We start from the raw sequence: 27,600 nt of genomic DNA on the forward strand, positions 1-27,600 counted from the left end.
CGAGCAGGGCCCCTGACTGTACCTGCGCCGTGCTGGGACGTGTATATGGTGGTGGCGGCCTGCGAGCCGCGCGCGGAGTGGGGCGACACGCCGGCGCCGCCGTAGTTGTTGTTGCTGAGCCGGGCGGCGTGCGCGTGCGAGACGGCGGCGGCGGCGGCCGGCGGCTTGTCGGCGCGCGAGGCCGGCGGCGCGATAGCGGGCTGGGAGGCGGCTAAAACACAGACGGCCGGCGCCAGGCGGTAACGGCCAGGCTCGCTCGACACGCGGGGCCGGGCGGACGGCACGGCAGGCGGACACGGGCCGACGGCGCGCCGACAGGCAGCCTCATCAAACACCGACACCGGCACGTGCCGGTGATGACACTACAATTTGAGCGTACAACTGTGCGCGATACAACTTCAAGCGGCATGTACTTATGCCATCCAGGGGGTTTATGAAGAGGTATGCCAAATGTATCTCAATGACACCACGAATAGCAGAATTGTAAACGTGATAAGTCACATAAAACACATTTTTAAGAAACACATGTACAAGAATTTCGTGCTGAAAGTAACTGTAGAAGGAACCCTCCGACTAGACCACCGACAATAGAAGAATGCAAATTGACTATTTCGCTTATGAAACTGCCTGCCGACGGCCTGAGGACAAAACAAAGCAGGTAGACAACACACGGGAGCAAGCGACAGCCAAATGGTACGAAAAACAAGACAGTCAAGCGGTCACACTGGAACACAGGACTGAACATAATACAGGACTGTTAGGCAGGATGAATCCAAGTGGGCGACCCTGATGTGGCGCGTATGCCCCTCCATAGGTCGTACGGGACAAAATGAGAACATGTGCGTCTGCGGTGCAGCAAGGCATCTGCAAGACTACCCAAATTTGGGAAACCCGTACGACCTAGGCCTAAACATACGCAACCCACATCTTGTGGCGCCACTGGATTCTCCTTTTAATGTCGGTTAAAAAACAGCAGCCTTTCAGCAGCTCGACCAGCGTCTTGAATGTGGTCGTTTTACGTCAAATAACGGAGGAGTTCGTGGGAAGCATCTGAAATTGTGCCGGCGGACGGGAGTCCGTGGAGGAGATCCGGATACCGGGGCGGGATAGGCGGCGACGCGGCCAGGGCCTGGTCATCGATCGAACCGAAACGCACTAGAATTGAGCAAACGACACCACACGACAGCCACCTCTAGGCCAAACTCAAATAACGCGTCAAAATAAACCAGACCGGGGACAAGCATTCCCAAATGCCTCTGAAGGCAGCCAATCACAGCACGTGCCACGTCCGAGCCTAGCTGGAAAAGGGCAGCACACACGCCCACAAACCAAGCCCCGGCTCGTAGCTTGCCGCATGCTCCAGCCGATCTCCTAGGTGGGCTGCGGCGCCGCCTGAGGGGCGCGGCCTGGCCCGGCCGGCCGGCCCACAAACACCACAGAGCCAGCGAGCGAGCGCCTCTATATTACCGGGGCCAGCGACTGGCGACAGCGGATCACACCCAGCAGCGCCGGAGGCGGCGCCACGCCGCGCGGCGCGCGCACTCTACACACGCTCTAGGTCGGACGCTGACAGGCGTCATGTTTACCTCTCACGCGCCGCGCGCTCGCACAACTAGAACAGAGCGGCGCCTCAGTGCTCTGCAACCGGGCCCGGCGCTGCGTCCCGGGTCACAGCACGGCGTGCGGAGGGACGCCGCAGCGGGGCCCGGCCCCGAAAACAACGCGATCGGCGCCTCGGTCAGCCCTGGACGGCCTTCCATATCACAGCTCACTGACCACTGTCCCACACAAGGTACAAAAGCTCAGCCAGGATCACCGTCAGGGCCGCGCGCTGACCAGAAGGTGCGGCCCACGCCACAGCCCCCATCCCAACAGAACCCCGCCGGCGTGAACAGCGCCAAGCCCAGAGAAGCCAGCACCGTCCAGGGAGGCGTCGTCTGCGAAGAGCATTTCCGTCACGGCGAGGCGGCAAGGCAAGCAACAGCGAGCGAGCGAGCGGGCGAGCGGGCGGGCGGGCGGCCGAGCGAGCGGGCGAACGGGCGGGCGGGGGAAACCAGACCTCAGTCTACCGCCCCCAGCTCCTCATCCGAACCATCGCTCCAGGCCTGCTCGTCGTCCCAGCAGAACAGCACGTGATGGTTGTGCGTGCCGAAGGCACCCAGGAGGAAGGGCAGCAGCTGCTCGGCAACGGGGTCGCCGGCCGTGGCGCTCAGGATCTCATCGTAGCACGCGCCGCACGGACGGGTGCCGAACAGCTGCGGGAAGTCGTACACCGGCGCCAGCTCGTCGACGGGCTCGTCCGGCTCCAGCTCGTCCGCCTCGTCCTCGGTGTCCGCCTCGTCCTCATCCTGCTCGAACAGGTACTCGCCCACGCCGTACTTGCTCATGATGCGGCGCAGCAGGCGCTCCTTGTGCGCGGCGCGACGCTGCGCCTCCGAGCCGCCCTCATCGTCGTCGTCGGCGGCCGGGCGCGGCGCCTCGCGCTGCAGCTGCGCCACGTCCTCCAGCAGCGCGTCGCTGCCGGTGCGCGCGAACTTGCGCCTGCGCGCAGTGGCGGTGGTGCCGGCGCCGGGGCCGGCTGAGCCGCGCAGCCCGTTACGCGGCGCGGCGTCCGGCGGCGGTGCGTCCTCCTCGCCGGGCGGGGGCCGCCCATCCAGCGTGGTGAGCCGCAGCAGCTGCACCCGCTCCAGTTGCTGGCTGGCGCCGTCGGGCCGCTCCAGACGCGTGTTCACCACGTCGATACGCTCGGAGACGCGGCCGGCGTCCAGGCCGTACGTCAGCAGGCTGCTCAGCTGTTGCGTGTCGACGGTGCCGCGCTCGGAGCGCCGCGCCTCGCGCAGCACCACCTCACGCCGCGTCACACCGTCCAGGTCCTGTATCAGATGGCGCCGGTAGCCGCGCCGGCCCGGCTCGGCCGTCTCCATCGGTGCTCTGCTGCACGGTGAGGCGGCGGCGCGGCGGCCGCCGGCGGCCCGGCCGCTGGCGTCGCTCTGCTCCTGCAGCCGGCGCCACGTGTCGCACACGCGCGCCACGTTGCAGCGGCTAGCCTTCCACTCGTCGAGCGACATTGGTCTCGAGCCGTTCGGCACGGCTCTCGGTCATCTCGCCGGGCCAGGCTCTGGCGCGCCAGCCCCAGCGTCCACCGCTCAGGCCGTCCTCGCGGCGCGGCCGCAGCCGCCGCCGCCGCCCATCCCCGGTCCCGGCCGCCCCCGCCCCCGCCCCCCGCCCCCGCCCTCGCCTCCGCCGGCTCGGGCTCGGCTCCGGCTCGGGTCCCGCGCCCGCCCGCCGCGCCCGCTCCGCCATCGCCAGCAGCTCGTCCTGGCTCCGCGCGTCAGGTAAGAGTTGAGCGTGTTAAACTTGTGCGCCAGCCGGCGGTTGTGCGAGAAAGCGGTATCTACCTGGGTCGCCGTCCTCGCCCGTCAGGTGGCGCCGCTGGTCCATGTCGGCCTTCTTCTCCAGGTCGCCGTGGTAGGCGGCGTTGCTGCCGCGCGGAGAAACGGTCAGCACCACACGCCCGGCCGCGGCGGCGACAGATGGCGCTGCCCGCGCGCCACCCGCACGTCCGCTCCCGTCATACATATCCGGCTCACAGGGCGTCCGCACGGCGTCACAATAGTCACGCACACCGGTGACGGCCGCGGAAGTCCGTCACAAAAACGCCAAACGCTCATGACCGTACAGACATTCACAGCGATTCAACACACCCAAGCTCACGCACAGGCCGTCATATGTGAAACGATGTGTGGCCGCTCACCGCCGGAGCAGTCAGGACCGGCCGGTTTACCTGATGATCTTCGTGTTCTGCTTGATGCGCAGCGTCTCGGGGTCGTCGGCCACCGTGGTGAACTTGCCCTTGGCCGCCTCGAACTCGGCATGGTAACTTGACCTGGAGGCCGCGGCTCGCGTCACGCGCACGGTCTGGGGTCACGGGCAACTCCAACCACACACACACACACACACACACACCAGCTGGCGATGGGCTCCAGTGACGTCACGAAATCGGAGCGTCGTGCCGACCACACACACATATGACGACACGGTTCGTTTGACGCGCGCCTCCTCGGGACCTGACTGTGATCACGGTCAGTAGTGGCCGTGGTCACAGCACGACAGGCAGCTCACGGACCCGGACAGATTTTCTGTTGAGCACTCGGAAACCATCAGCACTTTAAACAATTCCGCACAAACGAACCATTCCTATCTCACATGATGTCATGCTGTTGATGACACTGACGAGTTCATTGTTTGACTGATTGTTGATTCAGAACGTAGAACCAATAAATACCACACGTTGTCCGGCGGCCCATCGGGTCGAGCTGACAGCGCGCGACTGTGTGAGTCTGCACAAGTATTTCCACGTTCTCGGGCAGCAATCTACGCACTTACGTAGAATGCTGCCCAAGAACGTTGCGCGGGTGACTTGAAAGGGGAATGCGACGCACGTCAGCAGGGGCACTATAAGCTCGTCTTCGAAGGAAGTACCGAGCGGTGTGCTGTGCTGCGGGCAGACGGGCCTGACACGGGGTTCCAGATCAACAGCGGCGATGGCTGTCTTATAAACACCCGCTCCGACCGGTCGCCACGCTTCGGAGGCATCGCACTAGCACCGTACAGAGGGGCCCGTCCGTGCAACGCCAGCAACGTCCCTCGACAAGGTCAGCAAACAGCATACACAGACCTTTGGTGAAAACAATGACCAGCGCTGCCGAAATTGAAGCTCGTCACAGGCATACCGCCGACAAGAGTGTGCCACTGGGGCTTTACGACGCCTTCAGCTGCTGAGGCTCCATGGCGTCGTCTGCCTCGCGGCCTGGCTGGAACGGCGAGCACCGGGGGAATCGAGCCCTGTACCTCTGGTTGCCCAGACGCGCAGTGGTTAACGCACATGCGCTTACCACTACACTATCAGCGCCCAATGCCACCGAGAAGCTATCCTTGGCTATGGAACAGAGTAGAGCAGGCAGCTGCCAGCGAAGCGAAAAAATCTGGTGTATAAAGGTATTAAATGACGTCGTTGCATCCTCCACTAAATCAGGCCCTTTTTGGCAATGTGGTCATGTTCCCAAGGAGCCGCGAAATTCAGCAAGAATAAGCTGCACTCATTTTTTGGTGAGCACCTAAAACAAGAGTTCGTAACGACGCTGTTTGTTAAGAACCGCGCCGCAATGGCATACACACCTTCAAGCCTTTGCGTATCCAAAGTAGCTGGTAAAATATCAGCATGGGTTCGCAAAAACAAACATGCAACCAAATTTTGAAATCAGATACCTACCCACCAAGTTTCCATAAGCTGAAAACCTAGCCCGCTGGACCCTCTAGAACTGCAGTCAGCGCCCCTCCCCGCTCATAATTGATCCTTCTGTAGCCGCCTGTGTTTGTTTACACATGACGCTTCCCGACTAGGCCATCGTGACATCACTGCGGGCCTCCAGTTTACGTTTCGCTAAAGCGCTGGAGTGAAGCCCTCTGAGCTGAGAAGGTCTCTCTTCTATGGGGACCCACAGCAACACAGTGTTGACTTCACGGCATCTGAGGCAACCGTCTTTCGCCTGAACGAAGCTTGAGATAGCCTCAGGTGTTTGAAGGAGATGAATGGCCATTATTCCTCCTCACCTGGAACGTGATCTGGACAGCCGCATTGTTCACGTGCCTGTGGACGTCTTTCCATGAACGATTACTACTACCACTGGCTTCAGGATATACATACTAATGAAATGGAAACTATACAAACCAGGTCCCTAACAGGAGATCGTACACGGTATTACGTACGGCCATAGGATCCATGACTGCAGCATCAACCACACTACTGTCCGAAAACCACTGTCTCCATCCCCCCCCCCCCCCCCGCATAAACCCGCCGCGTACGTAATAGCATGCCACTGCAGCAAGCACAAATGCTGCAAACCTTCTGACAAACAGCCAATGGTTCTGAGGCGTAAAAAAGGTTTGTCTCACTGCACTGAATGCGCTGCTGATCAATGCTCATTAGCATGCGATCTATCCACGACGTTTTGTGGTCGTAAGACAACGATTTCGCCGCCTCCCGGTGGCGAGGCAGGGCGTGGACCTAGAGCACGTGGCATGTGTGTACGTCACTGGCAACGCGACCACCAAAATACCTTCATCAAGGCAGGAACCACGCCTGCTCTTTCAGACTGCGCGCAGCCCGTGACCGACGGCCCGCCGCCTGCAGAACAGAACGCCCGTCGGCGCCATCGGCGGCGGCCGCGCCCTGACCCGGCCGGCGGCGACCCGCTCATGGTGCATTCCTGCCGCTCGGGGCGGCGGCCGGCCGGCCGGCCGCACTGGCCGCAATCCAGCGCCAGCGGCCTGGGAGAGAGAGAGAGAGAGAGAGAGAGCGCGAGCGAGGTGGCCGGCGCCGGCGGCCTTATACGGCCGGCCCGGGCCGGGCGGCGCGCCGGACGGCCACGCCGCCGGCCCAGCCCGGCCGTGCCAGCGGCGGCTGCCGGCCGCAAATACCCGGCCGTCGGCAACCGGGCCGCCCGCAGACGGGCCGACGGCCGCCGGCGGGGGCGGCGGCGGCGGCGGCGGGGGCGACGGTGACTCAGCGGCGACATCCGACACACGCCGGCGTCTTCCGGCGCGGCCGGGGTTCCAGCGAGCGAACGAGCGGGCGGACCGGCCGGTCGGCCGGTCGGGGCGCGGCCGGCGACCACTTTCTCTCTCTCTCTCTGGCCGGCGCGTGCCAGCGGCGCGGCGGCCGGGGCGCGCGGCTGGCGCCGAGGCGGGATCCGGCCGGTGCGCCGAGCTGCGGCGTCACGCTGCCTCCCGGACGCCGGTGAAACCTCACCCGTTGCGCCCTCAGGCGCATCAGCGTCGAACGCTGTCAAAGGCAAAGGCCGGGTATGGCGAAATCAAACATCCCAATATGGCTGTGAGAGCCCGATATGGACGTGGAATTGGTTTTTACCACCCGACTTAGTGAGTGCATTCCAACTGACCCTAAGCCGGAATGGTGGTTAGCGATGCAGCGATTGTGTGCCGACCACTGGGCCGCAGCTTAAGCTCGATGCGATACCAACGCGTGAGCATATCGCCCATTGCCAGCGATGTTCCAAGAAACGGGCCCATGGGGCGCGGGCTCAAGCTCAGCAATGGTGAGGTGCTGCAAATTGGAAATCACCGTGAACTTGGGAGACGTGACTGCCGGAAAACCTTGGCGGACACCAGAACGACGTGAGCTCGGCATCCCACGCAGGTGTCCAAACGTGGAGCACGACGGTCGGCGAACAATAGCCAACACCAAACCATCACGTCAGCACCACGGCACCGGAGCACGGCGGCTGAAGGCAGCAGCCGAACCCCCCGAACCAGAGCACGCGGCAAGGCGGGGACCAGTGGTCAACGTTGGCCCGGACGGCGGCCACGCCGAACGGCCAGCCCAGCGGCAGGCAGACGCCGGTGCCGGGACGATGTCGCGAGGCGACAAGTGACGTCAGTGGTTCGCGGTTCAGTTGGCACGTTTTACATGTCTGTGGCGGGCGTGGTGCGCCGGAGGAAACGGTCCCGCCTCTCGTCGGCGGGCAGAACGGGACATCGGAGGCGACAGTGACGTCAGCGGACAATGCTTCAGCCCTGGCTCAGCCGACTAATTTAGCTCGTGGACGCGACGTCAGTGGACCCGCGCTCCGTCCGGGCGTCGGACCCGTCGCTATCAAGCCCGCCGTCGGCAGACCGCAGTTGTCCGCACACTGGGTCAGCAGGCCGCGGCCGCCGTGGCCGATGACGTCACTGGTGCGGCGCTCCCGCAGCGCGGCAAGGCCAGGCGTGAGTCCGGACCGGACGCGGGCGAGGCCGCCGCCGCGCCGCCAGTCATCCGCGATACGGCAGACCGGGGCGCGGGCGACCCGCTCCCGACCGTCCCGGCGGCGAGCGCCGCACCCATCCGCCGGCTCCGCGGCGTCGACGCCTCGCCGCCGCCGGCCGCCCGTCCGGCGACACTGCCGCATACCGCGTCCGGCGCCGCCGCCGCGGTCAAAGGCCGCCCGGGCCCGGCTGCAGCGTCAGCGGTGGGCCGGCCGTCGCCGCCGCTGCCGCCGCCGCCCGGCCGTATATGGAGAAGGGCCGGGCGGCCGGCCGCCGGCGCCGCCGCCGCGGATGACACTGCCGCCGGCCGCGGCGGTCAGCGGCCGGCGCGGGACGACTCTGGCGCCGCGCCGCGATCCGCCGTGTCAACGGCGCGGCCGGCGGCCTCTGCAGAGCGCGGTCCCACTGCGCAGCGGCCGGGCCGGCGCGCGCTGCACGGCCGCCGTCACGAGCGGCCGTGGGGCGCGCACGGGTGCAGCAGCGGCCGCGCCTCGAACAAGACGCCACGCCACGCACCCCCGCGAGAGCGAGCCGTGCTGGTATACGACCACATGACTTCTGTGCAGTAAGTAAGCCACATGCAAAGCGCACAACCAGTCTTGGGCGAGACAACGATGCCAAAATGTGCGTCAGTTCGCTTCGCCTAGTTTTACACCCCCTTCACTGGCAACGATCTCCCATCCTTGTCCTGTATTAACTAGCGCCATTTGGCATGTCCAGTGTTACTTCCTTCTCACAGATGTCGTGTGATCTGTTTCCGTGAGCCCAACTTGGTCAAAAACACTGTAAAACGTACGCCCAAAACGGTGCACTGTGGGCTTTGGGCACGTACGGTAGGTGTCGCAACGCAATCCGAACGTAGAGCGCTAGAAAGTGAGGAACAACCCGGTGTTTTTGTGCCGGTTTTTCTGGAGTGACGTAGGATCGAACAGACCACGAGGAAAGTGCGTCTCGCTTTGTTCCGAGTCCGACACACACCTGCGTGGGTACGAAACACTTGTTTCGATGTATTCATGAATGCATGCTTGCGTGCCTCCGGAGCATTTTTGTATGCCTCCTGCGCCGAGCCAGATAGCGTCGGAAGTCTTGAACATGCCGCCGATGCGTGTCGCGGGACAGCCCGAGGTCACCTGCCTTGTCGGGAGATCAAGATGGGCTCCTGTCTCTTGGAGCATGCAGCCGACTGAGGGCGGCGCTTGCGGCCGCGGTCTGGTGCCGGGGTGCCCAGCGGGCCAGAGCGCCGCTGCCCTCTGGCGTAGCATGCCTCGGCCGGGCAGTCTGCGCCGTGCCAGCACACCGCCCCGCTCCGGCCAGCGTAGGCCGGTGGCGCCAGGCCAGCATCGATACTCACGTTACTCTGGATTTTCGTGTTCTCAGCGATCCGCGCCAGCTCCGGGGTCTCGGCCACCGTCGTCGCCTTCGGCTTCGGTATGTGCCTGAAACGGCCGGCAAACACGGCGGTAACGCGATGGAACGCGGAACGAGACTACAAACAAGATCGTCAAGTCTGGCACGACCGTTAGACCCGTTAACACCTCATCGCTGACCGCGACGACGGCACTCTACATGAAGCTGATGGCAGAAGCGAGACACAAGGCCATAACGCAGCCGGCGATGATGACCGGACACTTTAGAGCCGCCCGCCCCCATCCACGCCCATCTGGCCGCGTCCGCGTCATCACGGCGGCCCGCAGCGGCCGGTCCGGACGTCAGAGACACGTGGAGCGCACCGCTGCAAAGCGCGCCGGCCGACTGCCGACCGCGGACGATACAGCGCCGCCGCAGCCGTGGCAACAGCGCCCGGCCAGTACGCAACGGCGGGCGGGCACCCCGTGACGATCACGCGGCGGCGGCGGCGCGGCCGCGACGCATCGGGAGAAGCGAACGACACCGCCGCCGCCCACGCAAGGCTGGTCAGCAGCCCGAGCGTCGAGGCCGATTGACGTCGGCGGCGGACCACACGGGTCAGAAAAGCTGATGTTTGCCCGTGTTTCTGCACGCCCAGCAGTTGTGTGTTCGTCAGGATTGTTGCCATCTTGAAGACAGAATCTTGCACGCTTCAATGTTTACAGAACGCTATTTGTCAACCCAGTTTGTGCAGAAGATACCACTTTACATTTGGTCCAGTAACAGTTCGAAAGGCCACGTTCCTTTGAGTACGAAAGCAGTAACAGACATCGAGGCGACTCGGACACTGCGCCATAGATGGGACGGGTTGGGTGGCGCTGCCCCCGTTTGACGAGCGGCGGCGCCAGCGGCCGGTTGGAGTAAGTGGCGAGGCAAAGGCGAGGTCCCGATGCCCCCTGCACACACCGGTCTTGGAACGGCAAAAGGAAGCCGATGCCTCGCACAGAAGGTACACTGGGGACCCCAAGAGCTGAAGAAGTTTCCTTCATTGCAGCTTTGTAGTCATTCCGCACGCTGCGCACATTCATTTATAACTTTCTCACGTGCCGTATTGTTTTCTATCATACAATGATCAACTGTTTTCGCAGAAAAAAGGGCTGACGCGAACTTCCAGAAAACGCCCGCTGCTGGTGCCCCACGCTCCGCCACGTCAATCTCTGGGACCTTCAAGTATTCGTTCGAAGGCAATGAATTGACCACGTTAACCAGATTAAACCTGCAGGAATTCGTGCACGAAGCCCGGTCCAAATCGGGCAGCAAACGGAGATTTGCTCGATAGACCACACGGAGACACTTGGACGCGACATCCACAGAGGCTACGCCGGTCCTTGGTCTGACGTCACAACAACGTTCCTCCCATTGGCCAATTGCCTGCGGGACGAGCTGACTGACCGCCACAAGGCCGAACCATCGCCGGCAGGGGCCCGAGTCCAGGGCAGACCTTTGGCCCCACCCGGCGGTAGCCTCTATCGGGGACCATCGCCGGCAGAGGCCCGAGCCCAGGGCAGACCTTTGGCCCCACCCGGCGGTAGCCTCTATCTGGGGTAAGACGAACATTTTGCATGACGCTCCTGGTAGAAAATCCTCAATTGCCGTCCAGTTCTGAGCGAAATTTCTACAAAGGTCGTCGCATGGCCCATTGCAGTTTCAGGACGCGATGCGGTCAAGCCAGTACCTTGATGGGTGTTGAAAAACGTCGTGACCAAGCGTTTAACGCCGACAGAAGCGCAGGCCCGTTTCATCTGCACCACACGCATTGTACTATATGCATGCATTACTTCTCTTGGGATGACCATTCAGCACGGACTAGCCTCTCCCCGTGCTGGCCGGCCGCGTGCCGGCAGTCGGGGCCCCTGACCCCGTCCGGCCGAGAGCGGTCAGGGCGCGGCTGCCCGCCGCTGGCTCGGCGCCAGGCGCTGCGCCTCAGCACCGGCCCTCTGACCTATACCGGCGCCGGCCGCCCCAGGCCGCCCAGCGGCGCCGCCACGTGACGGCTCCGCGGCGGGTAGGCCCGGTGTGCCGCTGCTCGGCCGCGGCCGCGGCGCTCTGCCGGACCGCTTTCCCTTTCCTTCACGGCTGTCGGAGCGCAGCCAGGCACCAGCTGGCGAACGGCCAGTCGGTGCACCGGGCCGTGCGGCCGGCACGAGCGAGCTAATTCGGACGAATGAATGAAAAAACCGGCGTGTTTCTCACCCAAGCGCATCAGCTTCCCGACCAGTCTAAACCACGCTCAGCGAGGAGCCCTAGCCGCCCCGTTGCAGCCAATGCGGACCAACGGTGGGCGCTTGCAGGACACCCCAATCGGCTCCACAGGCGGCGCTTGCCGGAGCCGCATTCCGTACCGGACCCGCTAGACACGCCAGGCCGGGACCACGCGAGCCGACACGGCGCCGCGGCCTCCCATTGGCTGGAGCGCGCTCGGACCCGGCACACACCGGGCCCCGACCCCGCTCTCGCCGCGTGACGTCACGCCCGCGGCCGGCCATCTGTCGCCGGGGTCAGGGGGCGGCGGCGTCACGACACGCCGTCGGGAGCGCCGCCAGGCAGCGGCGGGTCCGGCCGGGCCGCCGCGGCGCGGCGCGCGGTCGCCGCTTTCGCTGCCGTGGAGCGGCCGGTCCGGCGGCCTTGTCGAGGACGCCCGTCCGACGCCGGGTCGGCCGAGCGGCGGTCCGCTGCGGAGACAGCTCCGAAGCCGGCGGGGTCTGGAGCTGGGGGGCCCCGGAGCGGTCACCGGCTGACCTGGGCTCGCGAGCCCATCACGGGCCGAGACGGCCCCGCACGCCACTGCAGCCGGTACACGGCTCTTCCTTCTGCCTCAACCGGAGCGTAGCGTGATGAAAGGACGATGCAAAATGGAAAGTGTCAGGTCACCATGAGATGACCTTTTGGCATTACCGCCCACAAAAAAATGATCTATGCCCTTCCTGCAATTAATGCCCTTCCCCTCCCCCTCCTCCACGCCGTCTGCAAAATGTTCTGTAATTACGAGTGCCGCTCAGCGCTACGTGCAGGCCGGCGTCGGCACCATAGCGGAACACACATGACGATCACCGCCTCACGGGATCACCGGCGGAGCACGAGATCCCCGGCGGAACACGGGTCCCGGGGCGGCGCTGGCCGTCCTTCCACGGCTGCAGAGGCAGCTGGTGGGGAAGGGGGGGGGGGGTCGACGGCCGACCGTGGCGGATGGGACGCCGGCGACCCCGCCACAGCCCGCAGCATCGCCTCACAGCGGCCTAATCACGCGGCGCACGGTCAGTCGCGGCGAGTCACAGCCGGCGGCCACCGCCGTCTGCAGGCACGGCCGGGTGACGCGGCGACACAGCCGCCGAGCGCGATGTGTTTAGACGCGGCGTCGCGCGCGTGGGCGGCTCGCGGCAGTGCACGGGAGGGGCTCTGATCCGGCGGCGATAACGGCGCGCGACGCTATCGTCCCGACGCAAACACGCGCCAACGCGTTCACACACCTGGAACATCTGCCATCTAGACAGCGGCGGGCTGTCTATGGCTGGCGGGGAGCATTCGATGCCTTCAATGAGCACGTGTGAGCGTCGCGTGTTTTCAAGCGCCGTCGATCCACCCAGCGCGTTCCGCCGGACTTTACAAAAACACTCGCACTGCTCACGCCTACACCGGCATTCCTGCGGTATCCGCTGCCTTCGAGCGCCGTTCGTTTTTTCCGCCGTCAGCTCTTCCCGCCCCCGGGCGGAGGGCCGGCCTCTGGCGGCGGCGCCGCGGGCTCCAGCCGGCCGGCCCGCTCTGTTTACAGCGCCTGCACGCCGGCACTCGACTGATACGGCGCCGGACGGGCCGGGCAGGGACGGCCGCTGCACGGCTCCGTGCGGCGGCGGCTGGGGCCGGGGCCGGGCCGGACCGCGGCCGGGAGCGACCTGGGCGCGAGCGTCGCGCCAGAGCTCGGGTCGGGCCTCGGCTGTGAGGCGACAGCTCAGGTCGGGCCTCGGCTGTGAGGCGGCAGCTCAAGTCGGGCCTCGGCTCTATGCGGCGGCAGCCCGGGTCGGGGTCGGCTCTGTGCGGCAGCAGCTCGGGTCGGGCCTCGGCTCTGTGCGGCGGCAGGTCAGGTCGGGGTCGGCTCCGAGCGACGGCAATCCGGGTCGGGGTCGGCTCTGTGCGGCAGCAGCTCGGGTCGGGGCCAGCTGCAGCCCGCGCAGGCGCGCCGCGCCGCACCATAGCAGCGCGAAGCAGCGGCGCCGCCAGCGTCCACAGCAGAATCACACGCGTCTCGGATGTTACGAAAGGCACGCGGATGAGCTGTAAAGATCTCCGACGGCAATCGGCCCAGGGAAGGGTGGAAAGGATGGCACAAAAGCACGGATATGGCACCGTGGAAAACAGCGTGCCACAAGCTTTCACGCAAAGCGTGGCGAGGCATCCCAACAGATTGTTTTGAACACAAGTTTTAGACGCAGGCGGTTAAAACCAAAGGGGATGCTGTTTGGTCGCATTTTTACACTGGCGAGCAACTACCTCCGTTGGAAAAATTTCGCTACACTAGAACTTCAAATTGAATATCCGAGCTGTTCGGGACGAACCTACGCAACCTGTTTCACAGTTCAATTATGACAGGCCTAATCTTGATGCGCACAAGTGAAGCTCATTCCTAACCTGAACGGTAGCCCTTTCCCCGCAATCTTCATCACTTATCATTACTGGCATAGCCAGCATCACATTAAAACAGTAACCTCCGGAGAAGATGTGCGCGAGCGCAAACAGGTGCTAATGGCAGCGAAAACAAGGCACACCACGATCAGAGATCTGAGCCAACGCCGTCACGCGTGCACCGCCCAACAGTGAACATGACCAAACAGCAGCCGGAGCAGCACAGCGGACAGCTGCCGCAGCAGCAGCACTTCAGCGCACAGCAGTCGCGAATGCAGTACACATCGGCCGCGACAGCAGCACACAGCAGCCGCACCAGCACACCAGACAGCTGCCGCAAGAGCAGCACATCAGCGCACAGCAGTCGCGAATGCAGTACACAACAGCCGCGACAGCAGCACAGCAGACAGCTGCCGCGACAGCAGCGCATCAGCAGCCACGACAGCAACACAGCAGCCACGACAGCAGCACACGGCAGCCGCGGCGGCACAGCAGTCAGCTGCCGCAACAGGAGCACACATCAGCTGCAGCAGACTAGCAGATAGCCGCCGCAACAGCAGCACACCGCAGGAGCACATGACGCGCCATGTCCGCACACAGCGCAGAGCGGAACACGCTAGAGCCTGCGGCCCAGCGGGCGGGTGAGTAAGACCAAGGACTCGATGTGAGCGGACCCCAGCGAGGGACGGCCAGCGAAGATGCTGCCTTCGTCAGCGTCCGACACAGATAAGAGATGATGGAGGCCAGGACACGAATCCGGCGCAAACAACGCCGCCCTCAACGGATGTCACCTGCAACATCCGGTATCGAACTGGGCACACCGCAGTTTTTCTGCGAGCAGCATTGTTCAACGCAGGCTTGCCACAGTGGGCGTGAACAATGCGGCGACCGCGATGGGCGCAGGTTCCGCACCCAGCTCGCTCTCACGACAGCACAATGCCCGTTTTCAAAGGTTCGCAAACCGGTCAGCAATCACGCTGGGCCCGGGCGTTTGGGGCTTCAGAGTCCCTGTCTGTACCGTATGGACTTGGCTGTCAGATAGCACATTTTTACCCGATAACAGGACCGGCTTATGGGTGAACATCTCTTGATCATTTCGCTGATAGACGTGATAACAATAGCCTTCATAAGGCAGAGCAAACGATGAAGTGAGACAGGGACAACATACGATTAATGATAACTGTGCCTCCAGGATCAAGTGGCGTTGTTATCCCTATCTAAAACAGGCCTTTCCCACATGTGGGTTATTCCCCACTACCGCCTGACAACCCCTGCCTTCACTGGGTCAAGCCCGGACGTCATCCGTCACTGGGCTTATCGGACGGTGGACCACCCAAGGGTCGCTGCTGCCCGCCAGGGAGGACACCGCGCCGGTGGGCCGGCGCGCCTCAACCGGGCGGACCACGCCCTCGGAGCCGCCGCGGGGCGCCCGGAATAGCTGACCCACAGACAGCGCCGCGGGCGCCGCCCCTCAGGTCGACCGACGCTCCGCTTCCGCCTCCCCGTCCCCCCCCCCCCCCCCACCTGTCACTGGGACAAGGCCACCGGGCCCCGGTAACAGGTGGTGCCGCGACCCGCCGGCGGGCCGCCGTCCAACGCCGGGACCGGGTACAAGTACAATCTGGGATCTGCGATCCGGGATCTGTCGGGTACAAGTCTGAGCGTGGACTGCGTGCGTGTGTGGGGGGGGGGGGGGGGGGGCGCAGTCGGCGGTCAGAGATCACACAGCGGCACCACAAGCGCGGCAGTGCTCCCTCTACAGAGCTGAACGCTGGTCAGTCACACGCAGTCGGCCGCTGAGAGCAATACAGTTCCGCTGCCCTAACATTACGCGCCGTCCCCTGTCAGCGTCCGCTGGCCGTTTGAATGCCACGCTAGCCTAGTTCTAACGGAGGTGCGGTATCACACCCACCCAATGCAGGCCCTTTCCTGTTCACGGCTAATGATGAGGACCACGAATGCCAGGGATGTGGTGAGTCACCGAAGTCCTCATGCTAAGAAGCAGGCGGCGTCCGTCGTCATGCACCCCTTTCAAGGAGCGGGGACGGCTACCGTGCCCATACCAGCGCCCGGTGGCCATACTTCAGCCGGGAGTGGAGCCCGCCTCTTCCACGTGGGTATCAGACTCTCTCGACTGAGCGAAGTCACGTGCAGGAGTTGAGGTCGAACAAAATAGTCGCAGGTCGAACGCGTGCATGCGGGCTATTTTCTGTGCAGACAAATGCTGCTCTCCCGTGAAAAACAAACAACGGAAGAGACCTGGGAAAAACGGAACCGTTGAAAGCATAATGGCCGCGAGACTCCGAAATAGGACACAGTTTATCCAACTGATATCTAACAGTTTAATTCAGATGCCTTGTAACCGCACAGGTCAATCCTAATGGATCTAGGATCTGTCTATCACAGCCACGCCATCACAAAAGAGCGCTAGTGCTCCCACTATCAACCTGCGGTCACCGGGGCGGCAGGTGCGCCGGATGCTCAAGCTGCTTTGCTCCCGCTGGGACCAAACTGTCACCTGAGAGTCGCTCTTCACAAGCAAATATGAGCTCACTTGCGGCTTGGAGCACGCCTACTCGGTGGTTGAGTGAACTGCCGGGGCTCTCCCGCCCTCGGGTATTCCTTCGCTCGCCGGAATGTCGACCAAAACGCGTGGTTGCGTCGCGTTGCACGTCGTTGGTGCAATATCGGTCCAAGTGTGACTGATGTCACAGGATCACTCTCCCATAACTTAAACTCGGGATCTGGTAGTGGCGCTATAAAAAACGATTCACTCATGGCTGTCCATAGGAGGTTTGGGAGGAAACAGTAATGATGCGCTCAGCAGCAGGCAGTCCATGACAACCGTAACCATGACAACCGACCAACAAGTAATTTCTGTAGGCCGTTCTGCACATCCGGCAAGAAGTCTACGCAAGGAAGGACCCTAAAAGATTTGACTGTACTTACGCCTCACAGTATGGCAGCTTGTTGAATCCTTTGTAGTTCCGCATGTTGAGAGCCATGCCACACTCCCAGCAGCGGAAGCAGCCCTTGTGCCATACCTGAAACATGCGAAATCGAGATGTCAACAAGACACATGTTCCCCGACCGCTCATTCCACGTTGCAGATGTGTATTGTATGAAGTAGCACTAAGCACCAAACGTTTTCAAGACACGTCAAGACGGTGCCCTAGCGAAGCAGGAACGTCAGAGGAGCCATGATGTACAAAACAAGGATGTTATGATAATCTTGTAGCAGCCAACACAATGATCCGCCCCAGCGACTGTGGACACGGATGTTGCCAGGAAGCAAGAGGCAATCATCCTTGCTGACTCGATGGCTCATGAGCGAGTGGCATTGAAGTCAACCCATAGTCAGTCATATTCCACAGAGGAAGTTCTGCACAATTTAAAAAAGCAAGTGCAGCCTTGATGGTATGCAACATATCAAGAACTAATTACATCAGAAGTACAAGAAAGACGAAAACTCTAAAGTTTCTGAACCACTCTTTTTCAGTGGTCGTTGTTTACTGGTTTTAGGACATGCCAACTGCAGTAGTAATTTAAGCCCATCCCTGTTTTGCACTGGGATTTATGAACATATAAACAACACTGACAGATTCATCAATCTTAAGCTTCATAACAGGCATCATTTGAAACTGAGCAGAGGTCTAAAAATTGCTTTCAAATGCATGATATAATGAAGTTCTGTCCATTAAATTAAGTTCAAAACACATCACAAAAATAACTAGCTATTATTTTTATGCTTCAGGGCAGTGATTGCATGCTTTTTCACACATCACAATCATGACATTGGCCTATTTCATATACCTTTCATATACCTGCCCTTTGCGAATACTATGATGAGTGCAGAGCTTATTTAGCAACAGTGGTCTGTTTCAAAACAAAAACTAAAAGCCATGCATTTTCCACTTGTATCACATTGGCAGTTACTTTGCTGAGGTTTAACTAATACATTTTTTGATATGCAAATTCATTTGATTTTAGTTGACAATTTATCCTTCAATCTAGGATATGAAATGGTGCGGTGTCGCAATGGCCTTAGGAAGTTAACTAGAAACCTTCGGAAAGAGTACAGGATGAAACTGGTAGCAGACCTTAAAAGAAACCCTAAGGCCGTTTGGAGGTACGCCAGCTCAAAACTACATGAAGAATGCAGGGTGGAAGACCTTGACGACGATGGAGTGCAGACTAGCAGCAACAAAGTAAAGGCCAATGTTCTCCGTAAATCCTTTGCCAGTGCTTTCATGGATGAAGGGTCTAGTGCCATGCCTGTGATGCCTTTAACATTAATGGATCATTTCTGGATGACGTGATGACGTGATGATGATGATGATTCCAGGATCTCTATCCAGGAAGTGGCAAAGAATTAGATGCTCTCAAGACTTCGAGCACCCCTGGGCCACACGATGTCCACCCAATGCTTCTTCGTGAATCTGTGGACGTCCTGGCACTACCTCTGAGCATGCTTGTCCGAAAATCATCGGCATTTGGAAGGCTTCCCCAGGCGTGGAAGCTTGTTGAGGTGGTCCCGATCTTCACGAAAGGTAACCAACAGTCCCAAGCGAGCTACCACCTAATGAGTCTTACTGCCGTTCCCTCCAAGACACTCGAATCTTTCGTCAGAGATGCCCCAATTTATCACTTCACAGAGTCCGGACTTCTTCATGCAGCACAGCCAGGATTTCTCCCCAAGCAGTCCTGTCACCCAGCTTTAGAAGATATGGAAAACTGGAGCGCCGCGGTAGAGGATGGAGAGCCGGTGGGCGTAACGCACCTAGACTTCAGCAAAGCCTTTGATTCTATGCCTCATAACCGTCTGCTCTCCAAGCTCCATGCTTACAGCGTGGGAGGTAATTTGCTGCACTAGATCAGGGCTTTTCTTACCCACAGGATGCAAAAAGTGCGGGTCCAGGGTTCGAAGTCGGATTGGATCCACGTCGTCAGGCATACCGCAAGGACCGGTTCTGGGACCAATGCTATTCATAATCTTTGTGGACGATCTACCAGATCATGTGCGAAGCGTGGTCAAGACGTTTGCGGTTGACACCAAGATCCACTGTCGTGTCTCGAGAACCCTGACTGAGCCACCTCCACAAATTGACCTTGATCCCCTAGCCAAGTGGTCAAAGGAGTGGTTGCTCCCCTTTAATGCATCAACATGGAAAGTAGTGCATGTCAGGAAATGCAACCCAAGACTGACATACTTCTCAAACCATGCAAAAATCACAGTCAAGTCCACTGAGAAGGACCTTGGGATCTTCATAGATCAAAGGCTCAAGCTCCATGTGCAGATGGCAGAGGTGACCTCAAAGGCCAACCTGATGCCGGCAATTGTGAGGTGGTTGTTTGCCAAAATCGACGTTCACACTCTGTCACTTCTTTTCAAGATCTCAGAATGCACACACTTGGAGTACACACTTTGTCACTTCTTTTCAAGATCTTAGAATGCCCACACTTGGAATCTATCAATGTCATCAGGGGGCCATTCGGCAGACCAGACCAGGAGGAGCTGGAGTGGATTCGGCAACAAGCTACCATCTTGTGCATGAAGTGAGACATTGGCCATAGCCTGAGATGTTCAGACTCCTCCAGTTGCACTCATTGTACTACTGTCATTGCAGGGGAGATATGGTTACAGTATATCAGCTGCCACAGAGGTATGCCCCTGTCTCAAGAGGAGTTCCCGGCATGACACAATTCTGAGGTGAGAGAGAGCATACCATTGGAAGCTGAGAAGACCTAAAGCTGGGACTCCTACCATTGCAACTCATTCAGAACACAGGTAGTCAATGACTGGAGCATTTCTCTGCTATTCCACACCTGCATCCATCATATTGTCAACATCAGCTGAACAGTTTAAGTCTAGGATTGATATGTACTGGGCTGGCATCATGTACAACATTCCACACTGGATCTATCCATAATTTGAGGCTGTTTGGTTACAGGACTGAAAGCCTGATGAGACTAGGACCAGCAGACCCTTTATAATTCCTGACCATGAAAATGTAAGCCAAGGTAAGGCATGGATACCAAAACACAACTTGTATTCACACTCTTATGGCCAAGTCTGAAGTGCTGGTGATACTTGCTAATGTTAAGGTGTACATCCAAGCACCTAACACAGAGCAGTGCTTTAAGGACCTCTCCTCTCACATGTGACAACCAGAATCACAGATGAAAGGTATGCATACTTCATATGCTTTTCCAACAACTGGGTTCTGTGAGTCAGACATTCCCACTGATCATAAATACATTCTCTTGGCCACAATGTCACATCCACACTCACACTTCATGTCAAAAGTATGCTAGAAAAGCAGAATATTTGCATCACCAGCCAGTGCAGAAGTGAATGACCAAATCTCTGATGTTAAAACTTACTTTGTCTAGGCACTTGAGCTCCTCTGTTGGGTAGACAGTCTTCGCACACTTTCCACACTTTTTACTCATGGTAAGTGCTGATGGAATCCAGCTGATATGGCACAACAATGCCTGCCCAGGATCCGACGCACGTAAACCACAAAAGATCACAACCCCGTGACGGCACCAAGCGTACGCTGCGTTCACCCTTGGGCGAACTCGTTGAACTGAAAGTGAAACGCGCTGACGAGTAGAGGAGAGCAAAAGTTCCGCAGACCGTCACAGCTTCGTATCTTCAGTATACAGGTGATCAGAAAGACCAGAACAACACCCTAAACACGATTTTTCGAATGGCAGTCCTCTCTCTGACGCCACACACAGACAACGGCATTAATGGGCGCGCCCGATGGAACCGCCGCCGCCCTCTCGTCTGAAAATTTGTCCGCGACTGTCTGTCAAGGTTGTGGATTACAACGAAGAGAGATTCTGCGATATTCAGTAGAGCTAACTTCAGAAGAAAGGGCTGAACTTAAATGACGTCATTGAAACACAGTCTGGTGTCCGGCGACGCATGCAAATTTAATGGAGTTAAATAGAGGATGACCAACGGCACAATATTAAAAGGAAAAAATGGAAGAAAACTTCAATGTAAAATGTGAGAAAACGCGATATAATGAAATTGTCGGGAATAGATTGATATGAAAAATATAATATGACAACGAGTCGAAGGGTCTTCAGCAAAATATTCATCAAAATATGCACTCCGACCTATTCACCCCCTTAACTCAGTCGGTTAGAGCGCTGCGCTGTGGTGTGTGTTTCGAGTCCCTTTGGTACTCGCTATTTGTCTCTGGGCAGTCGTTCCACGTCAGATGACGTCGCGGGCTGGCTCAAGACGTCCTTGAAAATAGGTAGTTCGAATCCTTACCAGTAGCAAAACGGTCTTAAGTAACGATTCGTATCAAGCTCCGCGGAGTTAAGCACGCATAGCTGCCAAGCAGCGCAGACGGGTAACCTAAGGCTGACGTAGCGGATACGCGGCTGTGTACAGTGGTGGCGCATCCGGAGGAAGCTGGCAGCAGGGCAAACTGCCGCCCCCCCCCCCCCCCTCCCATCTTTTGAGACGTGGGCAAAGGCATCTTTTTGTCCTGCTCCCCATAATTTCAGGTGGCCCTGAAGGGGCCGTCGGGTATAAGGCAGTACTTGCTTACTGTGTTGCCAAATCAAGCATGCAGGATGTTTGTGAAGTTAGCGATTTATTTAGCGATTTATTCATCGACGAGTTCTGATTTCTCTGAAAAAGGTCTCAAGGTCAATTGCGGCATGATAACATCAAAAATGACACTTATTTGCGCTATAATGTGACCTTCAAGAACAAAAGCTGGGTCAAAGGACGGAAGACTCGATATCATCCAAAAATTTCCGGCTGATTTGAAAACTATAAACATCAAAATAATCACAAGCGCAAGAGCTATCGTGCGTCAAAAAGTCCTAACCTCTCAAGGTCTGCCTTTAAGGTTAAATGTAGGCTCAAAGGACCGGGAACTCAATGTCACGCAAATGTTATCGGCCGATCTTCAACTTGCAAATGTCAAAATACCCACAACAGGAAAACAAGCGTCCTTCAGAAAGTTCCGACCTCTTAAGGTCACCCTTCAAGGTCAAACGTGGGCTCGAGGAACGGGGGGCTCCACATTACCAAAACCGGCCGATTTTCAACTTAAAACATCAGAATATTCCCCACAGAAAGAACTAGCGAACTAGTTCTGGCGTCTTCAGGTCATCTTTCAAGGCCAAATGCGAAATCAAAGGACAGGGATCGCTGCATCATCCAAAATTACCGGCCAATTTTTAACTTGCAAAGCTCAAAATATTCACCACAGAAAGAACTATAGCGTCCGTGAAAAAGTCCTTAACTCTCAAGGACATCCTTCAAGATCAAACACGGGCTTAAAGGGCAAGGAACTCAATATTACCCACAAATTGCCGGCCGATTTTCAGCCTGCGAATGTCAGAATATTCACCACAGAAAGAACTAGCGTCCGTCAGAAAGTCCTGACCTCTCAAGGTCAGCCTTCAAGATCAAACGCGGGCTCAAAGGACGGGGAATTTGATGTCATCATTAGGTCAAGCGCGGACTCGCAGGACAGATAACTCCATATTGCCCAAAAATTACCGGCCGATTTTCAAGTTACAAATGTCAGAATATTTACCACAAAAAGAACTAGCGGCCATCAAAAAGTACAGCAAATATTCTCATATTTGCAAGGTTAAAATTGGTGTGTAATCTTTGGGCGATATCGAGTTCCCCATCCTTTGAGCCCGCGTTTGACCTTGAAATGTGACCTTGAAATGTCAGGAACTTTTGACGGACGCTAGCTCTTGCGCTTGTAAATATTTTATGCTTACAGTTTTCAAATCGGCCGGTAAATTTTGGATATTATCGAGTTCCCGTCCTTTGAGCTCGCGTTTGACCTTAAAGGTTGACCTTGAGATGTCAGGTTTTTGACGGACGCTAGATCTTGCGCTTGTGAGCTTTTTGTGTTTATAGTTTTCAAATCGGTCAGTAATTTGTGGGTGATATCGAGTCTCCCTTCGTTTGACCCAGTTTTTGACCTCAAAGGTCACGTCAAACTGAAAAAATAAGGGTAATTTTTATGTTCTCATGCCACAATTGACCTTACGACCTTCATTCAGAGAAATCAGAACTCGTCGCTGAATAAATTGCTGCCTGAACGGACTGACCCTCCGCGTACAAATTCCAGAAAAGTGGTTTCTAGTCTAAGTGGGCTGAACCTCATGAATACAAAAATGTGTGCCGTTTAACTTCTTCCCAACGGGTTTCACTCTGCATCTTAAGGCTTCACTATCTGCCTGGAGCACTCAGCTGCTCAAGTGTGTTCAAGGAAGGCAGGAATCACCAGTATGGGTGTAACAGTTGTACCAAACACTTGAAGGAATAGACGTTTGACGTATAATGTGCTTCGCATCATGAAAATACAAGTAGTTGAAAATATCCAATTTTCTAAAGTGGGAAAACTCGGGCCTGATGCAACCTTTCACTATCTCCTGTTTTCGCCCGAAGGCAGGTCACATGTCGCGTTTTCCTACCATACGGCATGCTATGCCAAATACCACTACATACTACGCCAAATACTACTACATCCTGCGTCAAACAGCGTGACGCTTTTGACGTCTCAAATGCAGTCCGTTTTTGTTCTGCCACTGCGGATGACGTGACCGAGTCGCCAGGTTTTGTGCGCCCTATCGTGCCGGCTCGGACCCGGTCAGAAGAAGCTCAATCCGCCGTGGGCTCAAATTTAGTGGAACTGCATCCGCATTCAGCAGATCCGCTGAAAACTTCCAGCGGTATGTATGCGTATGCAGAACACCAGATCGAAGCTAAATGCATGGGAAAGACAAACCCACTGAAGCTCCATGGCTGGATGACGCGAAGGATGTGGTCCTGCTACCATTTCACTGAAATTGCAGCCTGGTGCGCAACTCCTGTGTGATCGCACCACGCGAACGCCTTCAAGCCGCTCATGTCATACTTTGCTGGAACCTCTCATTCTGTACCTCCGTGGTGCCCTCTCACGACTTCAGAAACAGCGCTCGTGACCATGGCACGGCTTTGAAATGTCCACTTTTGTCCACATAAGCAATGCTTCCTTGATAACGCCGTCTGACGAGTATCTTCTGGTACATTAAGGGTCGGTTATTGTCAGAACAAGACCTCCCAATTCACGACACCTTTTTTGCCTATATCTTCCATGTTCTTCTGCTCCGCTTCTTCGTCGTTTTCTCGCCTGAGTTTAATTACTCAAGCAGATGATTTAGTGATCTGAATTCAAGCTAACTCATGCAAGGTGTCCTGCACGCAACAGGTCTTCCAGCAACGGAATAAAAGTGATTCTGTTCACAACAACCACGTGACATACTGAGACAGCTGTGGCTTTCGACTTTCACTTACTTTGGCCATATGATCCTTGACGTTCTCAGGATAACATTGACGGCTGGTGTGTGGCCAGCAGTGAGGTCAGCGGGGTTACTCAGCCGACACCGAACGGCAATCAAAGTGAGTCATGCTTCGTGCAAGCATTTGCGACGAAAGCAATAGCATAATGCTATATGCCAGTGGCCCAGCCGTGGTAGTCGCATCCTTGTAATCGGCCCATCATCATCTGTTGACCAAAGCATGTGGCATGTTGTCTTGAGCTTAACGCACGCACATGCCGTACACTACTTACAATCTTCACCTAAGCTAATGACACAGATAATTAGGAACTGTTTGGATGCGAGTACACTGATCTATTTTGGGCCGTACGCACACGATTATGTGAGCGGTCGAGTGGTATTATAACCAAGTAGCACGCGACAATATCAGGGTCGTGAGACGTACATTTTCATCTCCGGGCTGTTTGTTAGTGTGCAGAACGTGACTCACGGCTGGGTTGCGGCAAGCGAACTTTGTCAGTTGTGCAATGTCTAATAAGCAATTATCTTGCCTACATTCTGTGAGACGCGTTTTACCATTTTTTCTCAATTAAACAACACGATGGTTTACCGAAACCAAGGACGCCACGCGTGCCACGTTTCGTAGCACGCAATACTGACACCTAACTGAGCGCTATTTATCGCCATGTTTTACGTGCACGCAGCCTCATCTTTAGCATTAAGATATCAGTTACCCTTGGCACGGGTGGGACTTACCTAGTTGTTTAATGTGCTCGCATTTCACCGGGTGATGTTTGCGTAAAAAGGGCAGCCACCGGACTGATGTCTCGCCCCCTCCCTTTCGTATTTCAAACGGTACGTGATCGCGACGCTCATGGTCTCAGATGAAACATGAATCGCAAAATAATCAAGGGCTTAGCACTCTTTTTTGTCATTTCCCGCACCGATCGGAGCATAGTTATTTAAATGTGTTGCTTTTGCGGGCAGCTCTTCCACTAAAACAGGAAATCTGGATGGCTGCTCCAGGGTTACTCGGCGTTTAATTTTCGGCTGAGGTGCAATGGATTGGCCGTCCAGATGACTCGCTCGGGTAGCGGTCAATTCGACCCCGAAGGCTTTTCCTGAATAACTTCCGAACAGTGAGGTGCAGCGACTGCAAACTTTGTTTAACTGTATGCAATTAAATTGTTAATCTTTTGGTGTAAAGCTTGGATATACATTTTTTATTCTATTGACATTGTCATGTGTGAAGGTCAGATCAGCGCCAAAACCAAAACAGCTTTTTCACATGAAAACTTATTTTGTGGGGTGGTTTTTGAAGCACATTTCGAATTTCCATGGGCATGATGGACGTTGGTGGATTTTGTGTTTGCCTTCGTGAAGGTCAGGGCAAACCAAAAATGACCTCGATCAACTTTTCGCTTTCGGTTTTGGGTAGTCATTATCATCTTCTTATGGCCAGATAAGATCACTGATCTGACATGATTCCAAGTGGCGTTTTGTGTAGAAAAGGCGTGTGAACTGAATCTGGTTGTGTAAGGAAGGCTGAGACTACTTTGGACACTGGCCTCGAGTTTGGCCTTCCTTGACCATATTTTAACAAAGTTCATAACCTAGAGGCCTCTAATATTGGCACGGGAGTGCGACCTACTCTGTAAAGTTGGTGTTTGTATTTCTCTTACTTTTTGGTATATCACGGTGTCAAATGTATCCTTGCCTATCCGAACGCATTGCACTCAACCGACCACTTGGCCGAGTGATACATTACGTCAAGCACAGGAGGAGCAGGGTTTTGATAGAGCACGACAGAAGCAAAGGGGTGGGAGTTGGGAAGTGTGACGTTTCTCTCAGGTCCGGTTGCAAATCGTGCTTGGGCCCTTTTTAATGCTTTAAAAAGTTAACACCGATACCGTGGATTTCCCATCATGATAAGCAACATGTCTATGTTTGTTTTGCACCTCCAGTCTAAATAGGGGCTAAATGAACACACAGACAAATGAGCTTGTGAATTTAACCCCCCCCCCCCCCCCCGCCAAACCTTTGTGTGGCACGAATCAATTTTGAACGGTTTTCGTGGTCTTTCTTTACGAAGACATTGACGTTCCCGCGCGCCCGACGCCTGGTCTTGGCTGCGACGGCCATCAACGTTTCGTCTCAAACCTTCCGTCTCAACCCGGAACCCAAGAGCTGCCATCCTGGTGACACGGGGCAGGGGGCTCTCTGACTGATGTTGAGGTCTTCAGGGGAATGTATCAGGCATCGCTCCCTGGTCCATGACGCGGAGGTGCTCTCGCTCTGGCACCCCGGATCGGCGCAGGGATTGGCGCCGCAAAAGGATCTCTTACCAGCATAGGGAGTCCAATAAATGACACATGAATCCGAGTTCGACTTACCAGCTCTCTGGCTGATTGGGCACGGAGGGTCCTCGTTCAGCACCGGGGATCTGACTCGACCCATGTTCCTTTAACTGTCTCTTGCGAACAGTTTCGTTGCTATTTCTGATACTGCCTTTCATTATCAGAGGGCCTCGACCGCTCCACGAGGCCCTGTGACATTCGGAGTCCCGTCCCTGCCCATGCTCAGCAAATGTGCCTCTGGCCGACTCGGGGCTCTTATTGACACAGGTTTTCAGGTTAGCCACTTTGGGATTGGTCGACACGGCGACACGGGATACCCAGTTAGCTCTGCCCGACACAGGGAGCCGACCATTACAAGAGGTTTTCAGATACTATCGCGTGCCTTTATCACAGCTTGGGAAACGGGCATGTACGGCCCGGACCGAAACAAAACCGACTGTTCATTTTCCGTGGTCTCTGACCGAAAAAGCCCACCTCGCCCCATCCCATCTCATTTCCCCGTCAGCGCAAGAGGCTCTCTGGCATTTGAAGATCCGGCCCTGTCGCCCGAAGTTCCTTGATGCAACCGGCCGCCGGCCGCCGGGCCCCCCAATCTGTCTCTTGATCGCCAGTCCCGTGGGGCCTTTGGAGCCCCTCAGAACCTAAAGCTAGAGGGGTCGGGATTGCGTGCGCCTCATCTGCCCCCTGCCTAGGGGCAATGGGGCAGATCTGGGGCCCTTTTACCCCGACCAGTAGCACTTATCGCTCTGATTCCTTAATATTGCCTAGACGACTAAATCCCTGAGACGTTGCTCAAAATTCGTCCTTTGATAAGACACCACAGCTGTTGGCTGCATTGGACTTTTATAATTTAAGTGGTTTCTGCATCATATTCTTATCCCAATAAATGCAACAATTTTTTATCACATTTCGGCTGAAAAACGTATTAAGAAGTACCCAGCGGCTTTGTCAATAACCACGCCGATTGCTTGCCTTCATCTCGCGTAAATAAGCCGCCAGACTCTGAACAAATATTTCACAACACCATATCTTTATGAAAGGCTCATCTGCGTCATATTTGTATTATCCCATC

At 57.0% G+C, this 27,600-nt stretch overlaps 1 protein-coding gene across 1 annotated transcript in view; it reads right to left on the reverse strand.

Moving 5' to 3' along the window:
- LOC119098313 (LIM and SH3 domain protein Lasp) overlaps positions 1-20,870 on the reverse strand; it is a 39,671-nt gene extending 18,801 nt beyond the window's left edge. The window contains exons 1-6 of the mRNA XM_037221235.1: positions 20,236-20,870; positions 16,801-16,895; positions 9,175-9,263; positions 3,785-3,899; positions 3,399-3,481; positions 23-211 (exon numbers count right to left, since the gene is read on the reverse strand). Coding sequence (XP_037077130.1) covers positions 23-211; positions 3,399-3,481; positions 3,785-3,899; positions 9,175-9,263; positions 16,801-16,895; positions 20,236-20,304 — 640 coding nt within the window. The 5' untranslated portion in view covers positions 20,305-20,870. The remainder of the gene's footprint in view (positions 1-22; positions 212-3,398; positions 3,482-3,784; positions 3,900-9,174; positions 9,264-16,800; positions 16,896-20,235) is intronic.
- Between the last annotated feature and the right edge of the window lie 6,730 nt (positions 20,871-27,600).

The sequence above is a fragment of the Pollicipes pollicipes genome, unplaced genomic scaffold (genome assembly GCF_011947565.3).
Source record: "Pollicipes pollicipes isolate AB1234 unplaced genomic scaffold, Ppol_2.1 Scaffold_4740;HRSCAF=5597_pilon_pilon_pilon, whole genome shotgun sequence".
Classification (NCBI taxonomy): domain Eukaryota; kingdom Metazoa; phylum Arthropoda; class Thecostraca; order Pollicipedomorpha; family Pollicipedidae; genus Pollicipes; species Pollicipes pollicipes.